Source organism: Cicer arietinum, chromosome 6 (genome assembly GCF_000331145.2).
Source record: "Cicer arietinum cultivar CDC Frontier isolate Library 1 chromosome 6, Cicar.CDCFrontier_v2.0, whole genome shotgun sequence".
NCBI classification, from domain to species: Eukaryota; Viridiplantae; Streptophyta; class Magnoliopsida; order Fabales; family Fabaceae; genus Cicer; species Cicer arietinum.
The window spans coordinates 52010250-52027298 of record NC_021165.2 but is presented as its reverse complement, the minus strand read 5'-3'; the positions used below and the strand labels follow the sequence as shown (position 1 = coordinate 52027298).

The 17049-nt window shown below is 30.6% G+C and overlaps 1 protein-coding gene across 1 annotated transcript; it reads right to left on the bottom strand.

The window, feature by feature from the left end:
• Positions 1-260: 260 nt before the first annotated feature.
• Positions 261-5607, bottom strand: LOC101496683 (uncharacterized). Its single transcript, XM_004506278.4, has 2 exons — positions 4843-5607; positions 261-1100 (listed from the first exon to the last, which is right to left on the bottom strand). The coding sequence occupies exons 1-2, from the start codon at positions 5307-5309 to the stop codon at positions 449-451; spliced, it is 1119 nt and encodes a 372-aa protein (XP_004506335.1). The 5' UTR covers positions 5310-5607; the 3' UTR covers positions 261-448.
• Between the last annotated feature and the right edge of the window lie 11442 nt (positions 5608-17049).

Here is a 17049-nt window from a genome sequence, read left to right as displayed (position 1 = left end):
AATAATAAATATACTAGCCCTTCAATATTTCCTTTTGCCATCTAGAATCCCCAACCTCCCACTGTGGCGCCTTACTAATGGGAAAAAGCTAAAGTTATTCTGTAAAAATTCTGCATGAACTCTAATGTTACTGATAGTCGCTAATGAACACCATTTAAATCCTTAAAATGGTAAGTTCCTCAATTTTAACGATACAATTTTATAGGTTTTAACATTTATCTTAAGGTTGTAAGAAATAATCCAACCATGTTACACTAGGCTAAGAGCATAAGCATGATATTCATCAAATCTTAATATTGATTCAATAGTTTCATTCGGCTTGTGTGAGTTGAGAAAGAAGTAATCTCAAGATATTAACTTGTAGATACACAGGATAATGCTATTTCAAAATGAGTATCGATCCTTACACATAATTCAAACTCTCCCAGTTGGTTTTAATTCAAATATCTCACCTAGCATTCAAATCAAATTCACCAACTTCACGCCACCCATCTGGCGTACCAGTGTCCCCATTTTCGGCCTCGTCGTTCAAGAAATCCTCAGACGGCTCCTTGTCATCTCTCTGTGAATTGTTTCCCCATCCATTCATCATCTCACCCTGATTACCGCCCTGATCCTGATCTCCCATGTCATGGCCACCCATCACAATATCACCACTGCCTTGGGAACCGAGTGCACTCCCTCTTATAGGGGCTCGAGACATCATTTCAGTATGAGACTGTGAATCAGCCCTTGCCTGCTGCTCTGCTTGATACATTGCTGCCATCCGTAGTTTAGCCTCGTGGGCTTCACGGCCAGCCTTCTCCCTAGATTCTAATTCTGCTCTTAATTCGATCAGGGCCCGTTTTTCCTCTTGTAGAAGTGCCTGTTCAATCATAAGTCTTTCCTCGGACCGAAATTCTCCCAAATTTCTCTTCTGCGATATTATGTTGAAGGCAAGCGCTTGCTTCTCAAATGTTGCTGTAAACTCGGAAATTTTAGCAGCAATATTATTATCCCACTGCTGGGACCTTGAAAGCATCTGGCCAGTTGTGTCGGAATCGAGTATCCTGTCATCCTCTTCTGCTTCATAATCTGCTACAACATGATATGGCAATAATCTGCAGAAGGAAAATTTAGGGAAATTCTGAGACATTAGAAATCCATGTAAAGAGAAAATCTCATTTGCATTACACCCCAAACATGGAAATGTTGTAGTTGTTTACAAATGATATGCTCAAAATTGCAATAGCGTATTTCAATGAAACACAGTCAGGATAAAAAAGCAATTACAGAGCTATGATGGAGGTACATATATAACAGTTAATAGAATGTTACACACAGCAAGAAAAATTAAATCAAATGATATATGAAATCATACATACACTACTTTCTATAGGGAGCACAACTTATTAATGCATTTATTCTATATATATATATATATATATACACACGCGAAATCAAGTGGTACACTGTAGTAGAAGTTATAACACCATGCAATTGCAGTGTATCAATAAACCAGTAGAATGACAGATTGATTTATAATATATATTAAAATAAATCAACAGTTAGTCTCCCGCTTCTGTTGAGTGAAACCGATTAACACATATCAATTGTCATATGGTAGAGTAAGAATTAGATTTGATAGAGAACCTGATGTTATAAGTTTGGCAAAACTACATCTAAGTAAAACAAATACTCATATAGCAAAATTACGAGTAAGGACGCGGGAATGGACAATAACTTAACCCAAACATAAATAAATAGAGAATTTTTATATGCTCTTAGAAACAGGGCCAATGACAAGGAAAATAAAGTTGGAACACTAGATACCATGTTCTAAACATTTCTAAAAGCCAAACAATTAACATAACACTGGGTTGAACACCAAATATCAAAGGTTGAAAGTTGAACATATAAGATGGAAAAGGCAGCTTTAACTCAAATAAGGCAAACCAACATGATAGAATTCTGAAAAGATGTGTAGCAAATCCAAATAAAGAGCAGGCTGCAGTGAGAGAAACCGCAAGTGAAGAGATAGAATCAGTATTAAGCCCAAAAAACTGATGCTGAATAAAATTTAGATTCATATATCTGATTGGGATATAAGCATATAACAAAAAGTCAACTAGGGGTCCGTCTGGAATAGCTTATTTATGACTTATTGAGCTTATCTTATGAGATAAAACTGCCTAAGTTTCAGAGAGCTTATAAAAACTGCTTAAGACTCGTTCATAAGTTCTTTTCAGCTTATTTCAGTAAGCTACTCATAATATTAATAGCATATGAAAATATATACAACTTGCACAAAAACCGTTTAACTACATTCCTCTTTGATTTATATATAGAGATAATTTATACATTAGCGCTTATATGATGATAATATTTATTCAATAAACACGCAAGTTGTTACCCCAAACGCAGCCAACACTCTTTTGGCTGGCATCACCTTAAATTAATGAAAGGCAAACCATGCAATATTAACAATGATCAACATTACTTGAAGTATCTTTCTAATCCCAGCTAAGGTTAACAAGAATTCTTACATTTTGTTTGCATACAAATCAATATCATGAAGTAAAAATTTGCCAATTGAAAAGCAGTTCGTAGAAAAATGTTTCTCAATCAACATTTGTACTTGTTGGGGCAGTACAACAGTGAAATCTATTCAGAAACAGAAACTTGACAACACGCAAAGGATGGTTTTGAACAAGCTGTAGTCACCCTAACCAGCAGCTAGAGGTAGCCCAATACTAATACTAATACTAATACTAATGCTAATGAAATACAATTGATAGTTTGACTTGCCTTTTGTTAGGTACTAGGTTTGGGCCTAAGCCCAACAAATGTGTTAAATAGGGGAGTTGGTTATATTTGCTGATGTGGGTACTGGCTAGTTTGTTATAGGAGAATGGTAATTATATAAAGGATAGGGATAGCAAGAGAGAAGGCATTGAACATTACTCAGTTAGAAATCTTATGGTTTCAACAGAGAGAGAAATGTCTCTTCTCTGAGAAACTTTGGCTCTGGGGTAATAGGAGTTATCCTCTGTAATAAATCTATTTTCAATTCAATTATATGGTTAATTTCCTCCTTTAAATTCGGGGTCCTATCACCTTTCAAATTCAAGAAATGAGAGACATAACCAACTGAACATTGCATAACCCAAAAAGAAAAGGGAAGAAAAAAGTGCAAAATTTAGTTGAAATTTGAAAAGGTTGTTATAATCAAACAATTGAAGGCCAGTTTCAAATAACATAGCACTGGGAATCTCTTCAACAAATAATTGACAGAAAACAAAAGGCATGTCGAAGAAACGGCTTCATATCACGTATACAATGAAAACAATATTCGTTTTAACGGGTTATGATCCTCTCCATTTTCCACCTTCTCCATCTCTTCCATTACCTTAGTTTTGTGAGTATAAAAGTATCAATGTAACGTTTGGAGGGCCCAAATATTTGTAATACACCTCAAAACACTTTAAAACTATAGTAATGGAGAGGAGAAATAGAGAAAGAAAATGGAGAGGATCTTAACTCGTTTTGAACACCCCACAAGTCTGACACTTATCTTTGTCATGAGATATTCCATCTGATTCTTCCAAAGTTACTCAAGAAATTCTACACGCTTATCTTCAGAGACTATTGACATAATGGTGTAATAACAAATAAAATCACAAAGCATAACTTGAGAGGAACTAAGACTAAGTCTCAAAAGGAACTTCAGAACAAACTGCAACAAGGGATGGCAAAGCCACAAATATAATTAACGAGGAAAATAAGATTCCACCATAATAAATGCTGCATATAGAAAACACAAATTATACTACATCCATATACAAGCACTACAAAGACAATTAATTTCAAAATTTTAATTTTCTATATATAAAGATAGTAACCCTCTGGATTTATTATTTTATTGTTTATATGGAGGACTAGTCCTAATGACTCATAGTAAAGTACTTTCACGTATCTCCATGAAAACCCTATAAGCACAGACACCCCAAAAAAACTCTAATCATAGCTTCAAACAGGTTGAAGCTCGTTTGCATAAATTCAAAGTAGGAGAATTCAATGCATAAATTAAGAGTAGGTGGATTTAATGACACAATAAATTAATCTTAAACCAATAGCCGTTAGCTATTTAGCACACATAAGATCTTTCTTTCCTATTTTCTGCCTCTGGAATAGACATATACTGATTAAAACAACCACTTCAAATCACTTGAAATTTGTAGAATCACACAAGTTAACGGTTGTTGCTTACATAATACTTTCTGTGAATCAACATTATCAACCAGATAAGCACACATAAAACTTGTATGCAAGCATAAGGACAAAAAAATAATAATTTCTATCTATACCACACACCCACAAATGATTGCATGGGTTTCCTTTTCTAGTTAAAACAAGTTAATCACCATTCAAATCACGCTACATTAAAATCCACAACCACAAGCTATACAGGATGCAAGCTAATTATAATCATCTTGGACCCTTCTTCACATTGTATATATTATTATTAAAAGGTAAGCAAAAACATTATGAGAAAATTGGATATACACAACAAGTGTTAAACAGTTTTATACTACCATCCAATAGCAACCATGTATTCCACCAAATCACCAACTTTAATGATATGACATGGAAAAATAGACAATTCCAACATTATTTTTAATGGATGTCAAGGTAAAACTAATTTATCTGATAATGCATATCAATTAAACTCAAACATTGTATATAATATTTATTATTTATAAAAAGAAAAAATACAAATTAGAAAAACAGTGACGAATTAGAAACACAAAAAAGCATTTAGTTGAATACACAAAAATTAATAGTTGAGGAGAGAGAAGAAACCTCTCGCAAGCATCTTCGAGCGAAGAAAAGGGTCGCTTGAAATCCGGATGACAGACTCTCCAAGCATCTTGGTAAGCCATCTGAAGCTCCATTTGATTTCCAGGCCGAATCATCTTTTGCTGTTGCTGTTGCTGCTGCTGTGATTGCTGAGCCTGTTGCTGTTGCTGTTGCTGCTGAGGTAGGTGATTTGAATTAGGGTTTTGGTGTAAATTGAGAATGGGATTAGGATTAGGGTTAGGGTTAGGGTTAGGGTTTTGTTGAAGATTGAGAGGTCTTATGGGACGCAAGTGAGCGTCAATGTTGGAAGGGAAACGAGAAATTGCTGCTTGTTGCTGTTGTTGTTGCTGCTTTTGTAATTGTTGTAAGAGCAGAAAATGTTGTTGTTGTTGTCTTTGTTGTTGTTCTTGCATCAATAGCTGTTGCTGTTGCTGTTGTTGCTGCTGGTGCATTGCCTTTGCTTCTTCCATTTTTTTTCAAAAAGATAAAATAAAAATATTAATATCTTGGAAATGAAATTCCGAGTATATCGCAATCTACTTTTTCGAATCAAGAGAGAGGAAAAGATAGAGAAGAATAGAGAGAGAGAGAGAGAGAGAGAGAGAGAGAGACAGAAGAAGAGTGTGACTCTTTCTATGTGAAAAATCTAAATTAGTTCTTTCATATCATAGTTGGTCTTTTTTCTTTCACACAGAATTGTGTTCCTGTCATCACTCTCATCTCATCTTGCGAAGTGCAATATGAAGACCCAGTTGTCTGCGTTCACCTGTGCGTGTGTGTTTTTTCCCCTTCAAGTGGAATCACGGACCTGGATATTCTGCAGTTATATTATTTACCCCATTATATGCTCTAATCAATCTCGGCTATTAATTTTAGATTGAACGGTTTAGATTTCATATATACTAAAATAATCTCAAACATTCATTGTCATCAGACGGTTGTGAGTTATAATTGCATCACGCAGTTACAACAGAGAATTTGTTTCTAAGAATTACTCGGGTCGGATTCGTTGAATCGAAAACCCGAATGAAAAAATTTGTTAATTAATGTTGGTAAGTATAAAATAAAAATTCAAATCGAGTTTTTTTAACACCACCCAATAATATACGTAAAAGAAGAGAATCAGGTACAATCAGATTGACATAAATCAATAATTTAAATTAAGATAAACCTAATCTATTATGATTAAAATCTTTTTTAAGAATGAAAGAAATAACATTCCACTATGTAAAGATCTAAATTGTAAGGTCAAGGGATGCAATCTTGTTTGCAAAATGATTTTCTTCCCAATTTATATATATGAAACCAAAAAAGACATATTTTTAATTTTGTGCATGCAATTTAACCACCTATTTTGTAATTGCCATGACACTATAGCAAGTGACTTGAAAGCTAAGTTAACTAACTTAGAATGATACATTAGGAGTTGATTCTTAGAATGATATACATTAGGAGTTGATTTCATATTTGTTTTTAATAAAACAGTAAGATATATTTCATTTGTCAACCTTCTCGGATTTTATGGTTTGGAAGCTCATCCATAACAAAATTTTAAAATATGACAATCTTTGCAAATGTGAGTGTGTTATGGGTTCAGTTTGTAGCTCGTGTAGTGTGGTTTCTAAAAGTTCCTTGCATCTCTTCTTCAATTATGCTTTGCTACTACATTACTAGATTATTGGTGAGACCAGTGGTGGTGGTATTTTTAAGGATTGGAGAACTACTTTTATTGGAAGTTTTTGCGATGCATCATTACTTCTTTTCATGCATAGTAGTCAATGGTTAGGCTTCCTATTGAAATTGTTTATTCTAAAGATTGGTTTTGCATTCGGTTAAAAAGCGAATATTTGTTTGTGGTTGACTCTTTTAAGAATCTTAATTGGATTCGTGGCATTTGATGAATAGGTTGAAAACTATATTTCTCTTCTTAAAGGAATGAGTTTCAAGGTTTTTCACATTTATAGAGAAAAGAATGTGTTTGTTTTGGTTGGATTATTTACCTCAGTTCATAAGAAAAGATTTCTTCCATAATATATTTGGTCTTTCTAATTAATGTTTTGATGATGTATATCGTTTTGTTTGCATTGCACTCTTTTTCTTCTTACCATGGTTTTATTCCATCGGATTTTCTTAGTATGACCCTTGTTTTAGGAAAATGCTAACAAGTGCACTTCGAGCACTTGTTAAATATCTAAAGATAGAAATATTACATTGAAAAGTGCATTGTAAATCATGTATTTAACTTTTGAAAGCTCAAAATTTGTTTTTTCTAATGCAAAAGTTCTACTTTTGTTAAATATCATGTTCCTTAGAGCACTTGTTAGCATTACTCTTTTAGTCTAGTCCCCAAGATTTTTCCTATTCTTAATTTATTTAATAATTATTTTTGGGGTGCTTTAGATTATTGTTAGGGGTTGAAGTGTCAACATAGTGAGATGTATTCCTCTTTAGCGATGTCTCAGCATCTCATTAGTTAGGTTTTTAAAATTATTTAAAAGGTAATGTGTGATTTATTATTATTGTGTATCTTGAATATCTATTAGATAAAAATTATAATGCACTAATTATATTTGATCATACAAACTATAAGCATGACATATGTTTGCCACTAGGCAATTAGTTTAAAGATGGTCATTTATAGATCAATTAGTTAAGATAGAAATGTGTATTTGATTATACGTGTGTCTCTTGAATATCTTTATACTATATAAGAGAAAACTATAGAAAACAAATTAAATAGATAAATTTCGTATTGATAATTAAATAGTAAATTTGATAAAATGGATAAATTATACATGTATCTACTATTTGATGTTTCTATAGCAAAACACAACTTCGGCAAATGTATAATACACTAATTATGATATACTATACATATCGTACACACGACGAATGATTACTATAGTAAATTATTTAAAAGGTTATTTTTCATTGGTGAATTAGTTAAAAGATAAATATGTAATTATTTATTAGTATCTTTCAAATATCCGTTTGATGAAATATGAGAAAAATTATAATACATTAATTATAATTGACTATACAAACTATAGATAGTACAATTGTTGCTGAGTGAGTAATTCAGTCAAAGATGATGTTTCAATGATAAATTATTTAAGCGAGAACGTGTATTTGATTATTAGTGTGTCTTGTGATTTTTTTTATAAAAATGTAGAAAATTACAATACTGATTATAATTAATTGCACAAATCATACACGGGATAATTTTTAGTAACAAATCAATTAGTTAAAATATAGTCATTCATCGATCAATTAAATAAACAAATATGTAGATTTGATTATTAGTATCTCTTGAATTTTTTTTATATAATTGTGAAGAAAATTATAATATACTAATTAGAATTTATTGTACAAACATACACAAGATATTTTTATCTCTAACCAATTAGCTAAAAATGATCATTCAAAATTCATTTAGTTAAGAGAAAATGTGTATATTTGATTATTTGTGTGTATTGAATATTTATATAATACATAAGAGAGGATTATAGTAAATAACATTAAATTGGAAAACTATATATTAAAAATGGAATAGTAATTTTGATAAAATGAATAAATAATAGTTGTATCTGCTAGTGGATAAGGATATTAAATTGGAAAACTATATATTAAAAATGGAATTGTAATTTTGATAAAATGAATAAATAATAGTTGTATATGCTAGTTGATAAGGATATTTCTATGGGGAAAAAACTTTAATACCTCTATAATTTAATAATTGCCCTTTACTATACAAATAATACACAAAATAAATAAATGTTTGTCATAATTGTTAAAATATGAATTTTTAAGGATTAATTATTTTTTATTAACAAATTAATTAGTTAAAAATAAATATATAATTGATAATTTTTGTGTCTCTTGAATATCTATTTGATAAAAATATGAGAAAGATTATAATGCACTAATTATAATATATAATACCAATATATACAAGACAAATATTTGTCTTTTGTTAATTAGATAAAAGATAACCTTTTACGGGTTAATTAATTAAAAAAAAAATGCTTTCGAATCCCCCTTAGTACACAGCTTATTAAGAATCCATAAATAAAAATACTATATAGAAAATGTATTGAAAGCTTTGGATTAATATTGTTTTATGCCCCTTTAATATGGGATGAATATAATGTTAGTCCCATATAATGTATGCCCCTTTAATATGGGATGAATATAATGTTAGTCCCATATAATGTATGCCCCTTTAATATGGTATGAGTAGAAAGCTTTGGATTAATACATATAATTTTAGATTCTTCAATTTTAGTCTTTTATTTAAGTTTGATATACAAAATTCGCTAATGTGGCATGTTGACTTGGACTTTTCATTATTTTTTAATCCATTTGAATTTTGATTTAATATATAAAGGAATTGATTTCACAAAATAATTTTTCCACGTGTCTTCTTACAATTGATTATCTTCCCACAATGCTTCAATATTAATTGCATTCATATAGAAACTAACTGAAATATTATTATTTAAATTTAAATAAAAAATAACAACTAAAAACAATCTAAATAAGGAAATTAATTAAAATTGGAATGATCCAAAAAGATTCTAAATTTAAAATTTTAATTACAATTTATTACACCATAAACAAATTTTTAATTTTAATTTATTTTTTTAATCCCTCCCCTTTATGTATTTATTACAATCTATGATTTTGTTAATTTATTATTTATTTTAAACTTTTTTAGTCAATTTTGTTTTATTTTGAAATAATTCAACTAAAAATATATTATAAACTTTATAATTTTATTAAATATTGGAATAAATCTAGAAAACAGACCTTTTCAATTCTTTGAACATATTAAAATGAAAATTATATGTAATAATAGGCATTAAATAAAATAATTGATGCAATTCTCTAAACAAAAATAAAATAATAGAAATGAAAATTAAAAGAAATAATAGTCATTAAATAAAATATCTTTTAGAAATTTTGATATTATTATATTTCATTCAAACAATTTCAGCAAAATTTAACAAATAATTACCAGTATTATTTTTTAAAAATTCAAAATTTTCAAATCATTTAATCAATAAATATTAAAAAAAAATGCATGCATAATTATCAATTAAATAATATGACAACCCTAGACTTTTGAGTAACACACACCCTAACTCTACCAACCAAGTCTTCTTACACAAGCTGACGATCCCAAATTGTTGAAGGCACAGTAACACCACTATCGAGTTTGAATACAAAAGTTTGGAACTTGAGTAGTTACTTCTAAAAAGCTGATTATAACAATGACTATCACACTTTAAGAAAAACATTTAAAAAATATTTATCATTCAAACAAGTGTTTCTCTATTTGAACTCTAAGATAACTTTAGAATTTTTAGCTTGAGTTCTTCTACTCTTTTCTAATTTTTCGATAATCTTCTTCTTCAATCTTCCGTATCTATTTATAGATAAAATTAGGGCTTCAATTTAGTTCTTGTTTAATTCTGAATTATATATTTATTTCTTGCTTGGTCAACAATGATCTTATTCAAAAATAATTATGAACAAGATATTTTTTTGATAATATGTTATTTAGCCAATTATTTATTTCTGAATCTAATATAAGCACTTCTTCTAGATTAATTATGTTTGTATTTTATTCATATTGAGTTTGTAAATTCTTCATATTGATATTGTTCGTATTTTATTAAGATTGCTTTCACAAATTCTTTAGATGAAACTTCTTTCTCATTGCTTGCTTTCATCTGGGCGGGAATATAATGTTGGACCGGTTCTTGAACTTTCACAAGTAGGAATATGACTAAGTCCAAATCAGTTTGTCCTTTGTCAAAATCCGAATCTTATCTTTGCAAATAATAAATGTATGTTCTTGTGAGTGTTTCTTCTTGTAAACAGTTCTTAATCATATCTTCTTGTAGATAAATCTTGATCAAATCATCTTTTAAATAATTCATATCTTCTTGTGATAAATATTGACCAAATCTTTTTGTAAATAATTCGTATCTTCTTGTAGGTAAATTTTGATCAAATCTTCTTGTAAATAATTCATTTCTCGTGATAAATCTTGATCACATATTCTTGTAAATAATTCATATCTTCTTGTGATAAGATATTGATCATATCTTCTTTAAATCTTGACCTTATCTTCATTTCAACTTGGTCAAAGATTTTCTTCAATTATAAATATGAATCAAATCTTATTTTAGATTGTCTTTAAAAACATGAATCTTCTTTCATACTCTGTGAAGTCAAAATTTTTCTTCTCATAAAATACTTTTGTTAACATCAAAACTCTAAGTATAAAATCAACTTGGTTCAAAAAATTATCCCCTTTTTTATGATGACAAAATTATATTTTGATAACAACTTTTCTTTTAAATACTTTGATTCCCCCTTACTTAAAGCTCCCTCTAAGTCTAAGTATTTTTTCTCCCCACATTATCAAACATCTTTCTCCCCCTTTTGTCTTCAGACAAAAAGATTTTAAAGTGAAACTTGCATCTATTTATTTTATTTTTTTAATTTGCCTTTTTTTGAATATAATGAAAATAACATAAATATAAAACATAAAACTTATCCTAAGTATGAAGTTAAACTACTTTAAGGTTGGCATAACATTAGTTAGGTAAAAGAATAGGGTTTATGATTTTCTTGACGTAGTCAAACCTATCTTTAGCTAGTGGTTTGGTGAATATGTCAGTCCATTGATGTTCTATATCTACAAATTGGATATTAAGCACACATTTTTGAACAAAGTCCATAATGAAATAGTGTTTGATGTGTTTAGCTATAGAATGAAGTATAGGGTTTTAGGTTAGGAAAATAACACAAGTGTTGTCACAATAAATGGGAATCTTGGTTTATAGGATTTTGTAGTCTTCTAGATTTTGTTTCATCCAAAGTAGTTGAAAGCTATAACCAGATGTTGAAATGTACTCAACTTCTACTGTTGACATGACAATTGTGCTTTGTCTTTTTCATTACCAAGAGATTAAGTTGTCACCTAGAAATATGCAGTTTCCAGCTGTGCTTTTCTTCTCAAGTTTATCTCCAATATAATCAAAATCCCAATACTCACTTTGTTTGTACTCAGAAGATTTCTTGTAGAACAAGGTAATGTTAGTAGTGCCTTGAAATATTGCACATACACATAACTAAATATGATGTCAGGTCTGAAAGCAGTAAGGTAAAGTAAGGATCAGATCATTCATCTATAAATTTTCTAGTCAACTTTTTGGCTTGATTCATCGTTTTTAAGTGAACAAGTATGGTGCATTGGTGTAGCCATAGATTTGCAATCACCCATCTTAAGCTACTTGAGAAGCTATTTTGTATATTTAGTTTGATGAATGTATATACCTTTTTGACTTTGCCGAATTTGTATCTCTAAAAAGAACTTAAGTTATCCCACCATGCTCACTTCAAATTCAAGTTGCATCAATTTAGAAAATTCTTGACAAATAATGTCATTAGTGTATCCAAAAATAATGTCATCAACATAAATTTGAATAATAAGAATGTCATCTCCTATTGATTTTCTAAAAAAGTGTATTATCTACTTGTTCTCTTTCAAATTTATTTTTAAGCAAGAAGTTACTAAGTCTATCATACCAAGTCCTATGTCTTTTCTTAAACCATACAAATATTCCCTAAATTTAAAAACATGATTTGGAAATTTAGAATTTTCAAAACTTGGGGGTTGTTTAACATAGACTTCTTCACTGATATAACCATTTAAAAAAGTACTTTGAACATCCATTTGACATAATGTAATGTTATTATGTGCAACATAAGAAAGTAGGATACAAATAGCTTCTAACCTGGCCACTAGAGAAAATGTCTCAGTGTAATCAATACCTTCTTGCTGACTGTAGCCTTGTGCAACAAGTTTTGCCTTGTTTCAGACCACTTCACCTTTTTCATTTAGCTTGTTTATGAAAATCCACTTAGTTCCAATAATGTTCATCTTTGGTCTAGGTACTAGATCCCAAACATCATTCCTCTTAAATTCATTTAACTCTTTTGCATTGCAAGAATCCATCCATCATCTGCCAATGCTTCATCAACAGAGGTAGACTCAATTGATAAGAATAAGCAAAAAAAAGTGGTATATGCTAGTGATGATCTGGTCCTCAAGCGATCACTTGCACTTCCAAGGATTAGATTTACAAGATGAGATGACTTGTAGTTCCATCCAGATCTTTCTTATAACTTATCTTAACTGTTTCTTACTTGATCAGATTCATTCTCTAAAGATTTTCATATTCTTCTGATTTGCTTGTATCATCTGACTTTTCAGGTTCTTCTGGTTTTTCTGCACTTGCTTCCTCTGGTTTCGATAAACATGCACTATCATGATCTTGCTTTGACTTTTCAAGGTCAAGTTGTTTGTCATAAAATTTAACATATATGAATTCTTACACAATCTAAGTTTCCCTATTAAACACTTTATAAGCCTTAGATCTTTCAGAGTATCCAATGGAGGTACACTTTTGAGATTTGGAATCAAATTCACCAAGGTTATCTTTACTGTTCAATATATAATAAGTATAACCAAATTGTTTAAAGTAAAAGATGTTAGGCTTTTTACTTTTCCACAATTCATATGGTGTTTTATTCAATATAGACATAATTAAGACTCTATTTTGAGTTTAACATGTAGTATTAATTGCTTCAGCTTAAAAGGTTTTTGAAACATTCATCTCATTTAACATGGTTCTGGACGTTTCTTGTTGTGATCTCTTCTTTCTTTCTAAAAATAAATTTTGTTGGGGTGTTCTAGGAGAGGATAAGTTGTAAGAGATTCCATTCTCATTACAAAGACTTTCAAAAAACTTATTTTCAAATTCTCCTCCATGATCACTTATAATTGTTACAATCTTAAGACCCTTTTCGTTCATTATTTGTTTGTAAAATGTGATAAACACTTTGTAGGATTCATCCTTACTTAACAATTTTACCCATGTCCACCTAGTGTAATCATCTACTATAGCAAAGTGATATTTATTTCCACTTAGAGAGGCTATTTTCACTGGCCCAAACAGAACTATATGTAAGAGCTCAAAGGGTTTTGAGGTAGAGACTGAGTTCTTAGGGGTAAATGAGTTTTTTTGTTTGTTTTCCCTTTTGACAAGCTTCACACATAATTTCAGTTTTGTAACTAAGCTTAGGTAGACCTCTAGCTAGTTGAAGTTTATTCAGTTTTGAAATTAATCTAAGGTTTTCATGACCTAATCTTTTGTGCTAAATTAGTTTTTTTTTTCATTTACTTACATAAGACACTTAACCTATTGTTTTTCTAGATTAAACATATTTATTATAAATATTGTTTTGTCTTTGACCTGTAAAGAGTATAAATCCATCCTTATGACTAATTGCCTTGCATATTTTTTGATTAAATATAATGTCATATTTATTATCACTTAACTAACTAATACTTAATAAATTATGTTTAAGACCTTTAACAAACAAGACATCTTTTATAGAAGAGGAAATACCATTACCAATTGTACCTTGACCAATGATCTAGCCTTTTTGCTTTCCTCCAAAAGTCATAGTTCCTACTTTACTCAATGTTAGTTCTTGGAACATAGACTTTTCTCCCATCATGAGTTGCGAGCATCCATTGTCCAGGTAACCATGATTGATGTTTTAACTTGAATGTTGATGACATATGCAACATATACAATTTTGTTCTTAGGTACCCAAATTTGGTTGGGTCTTGGATTGTTAGTCTTTCTTTGTATTTAACACGGGACAAGATAATTTGGAGTGACCTTTCTTAAGTTCAGTTATAGTTTCTTTAAATCCTAGACCTCTTTTACCATTTCTACTTACTCCATAAATCATATAAGCATACTTGCTTCTTTCCATACCATTAACATGAAAATCTTGAAATACTTCTTTTTGCTTATCAGAGCTGCATGTGGTATTTTCAATTGATGTTGAACTATGATTACTTTTAGTAGTTAGAGTTTCAGCCTTAAGTTCAGCAATATTAGTTTTTCAGAGTTGTATTTTCTATTTTAATTTCAGCACTTTGATTCTTTAAAATATTAATTTATTCATTTATGTTTGCATTTTCTTTCCTAAGTGTTTTTAGTTTTAAAAACAATTTGTGATTTTTGTTCAAGAAGTCGTTTATAATAGTAATTAAATCAAATTGAGTATATGTCAGAAAATACCTCAATTTCTTCATATGTTGATTTACTTCCAAAGCTAGAATCTGTGTTGGATCTAGAGCTAGAGTTGGTGTGAGCCATCAGAGCCAAATTTGTTTGGTCTTCATCATCAGAGGATTCATCAGAATCGTCCCATGTAGCTATCATACTCTTCTTCTTGGATCTGAAATCTTTCCTCTAATGTTTCCTTTTCTCCAAATTTGCACAATCTTACTTGATATGTCCAGGTTCATAGCATCCATAGCAGATGATACTTTTCTTGTTAGATTTATCGTCATTTCCTATGCTGGACTTCCTAGAATACCTTTGGGGAAATTTCTTATTTATGTTGTGCGACATCTACTTAATTTTTCTAGATATGAAAGCAAGTTCCTCATCCTCTGAGTCTCCATTCTGATCCTCTAAATCATCATCCTCTGATTCTGTTGTTGCCTTCCAAACAATAGTATATTATGATTCTGAGTCTCCACTTGCTTGGTAGACTTCTTAGTATCTTCTTCACATGATCAACAATAGTATAACTCTTCTCAAGTATCATTAATCATGATACCAGAGTTTGGAATTTGTTAAACATTGTTTCGATGCCTTCATCTTCTTCCATCTAGAAAAACCCATACTTTTTGACTAGGAGATTGACCTTTGATTTTTAAACTTGCTTGTTTCCTTTATAGGTTAGAATAGGACTATCATTAATACTCTTTTTGTCTTCTTGTTGGTGCACTTGCTTGTTCTTTACTTATCACTCAAACTTCATCGCTACAATACTCACTATATCATTCCCTTTCATATTTCTTCTTCCGTTCATAATCAACCTTATACTACATTATCTTCCTTGTTCCTTCTCATTTTTAATAAAACTCTTCAATTTAATCCTTCACTCTTTTTTCTTTTCAATAAAACATTCATCAACAATCCTATTTTTGTTTCTTCATCCTTGCTCAAATTCATGGTAAAAGTATAGTTCTAAGTCATTTTTGGCGCATGCAATAGGAGGAGATGGAGGGAAAACTAAAGGAGGTCAAGGATTTAATAAGGAGAAAGTCTATGGTTTTATTTTGGGTCATCTTTTGAAAAGTTGAGGATTCCTATTATAAAAATATATAATTTAAATATCATGTGCTTTCTTGCATATTTATGTTAAGTGAATTGAATTTTTGAGGTGCTATTGTTGTGAGGTGCTTCTTCTTGGGATGACCCTCTACAAGTTCCATTTCATGTGATATGAGAGAGCTGATTAATTCTTCCAGCTTAAGAGTATTCAGATCCTTTGTTTCCAGAATGGTAGTGATCTTAGGTCTCCACTTGCTTGGTATACTTCTTAGTATCTTCTTCACATGATCAACAATAGTATAACTCTTCTCAAGTATCATTAATCATGAGACCAAAGTCTGGAATTTGTTAAACATTGTTTTGATGCCTTCATCTTCTTCCATCTAGAAAAACTCATACTTTTTGACTAGGAGATTGACCTTTGCTTCCTAAACTTGCTTGTTTCATTTATAGGTCAGAATAGGACTATCATAAATACTATTTTTGTCTCCTTGTTGGTGCACTTGTTAAACTCCTCAAAAGTGATTGCATTTATCATGAATGTTCTGGACTTATGATGCATCTTGTACATCTTCTTTTGATCAACATCCATTTATTTCCTTGGAATCTCAATACCATAAGTATTCTTTCGAGCTATATAACCATCTTTCACCAAGTCCCAAATTTCAGGAGATTGTGAAATAGAGAAACTTCTCAGCTTGTCTTTCTTGTACTCAAAACGTTCTCTGTCAAACACAGGTGGTCTGTTGATGTTTCCTCCAGCAGAATCTTCATTAAATCCAGACATGTTGAACCCTTGCACAACAAGAAAACAAGCTTTTTGTGAGGGCTTTTACCCTCACAAATGGCTATAATCAGCCACAAATGTGACTTTTGTGAGGGCTTTTGGCAGCCACAAAGAAGCTGGTCACAAAATTTTGTGAGGGCTTTTGCAGCCACAAAGTGCTAGAAACAGATTGACATTTGTGAGGGCTTTTGCAGCCACAAA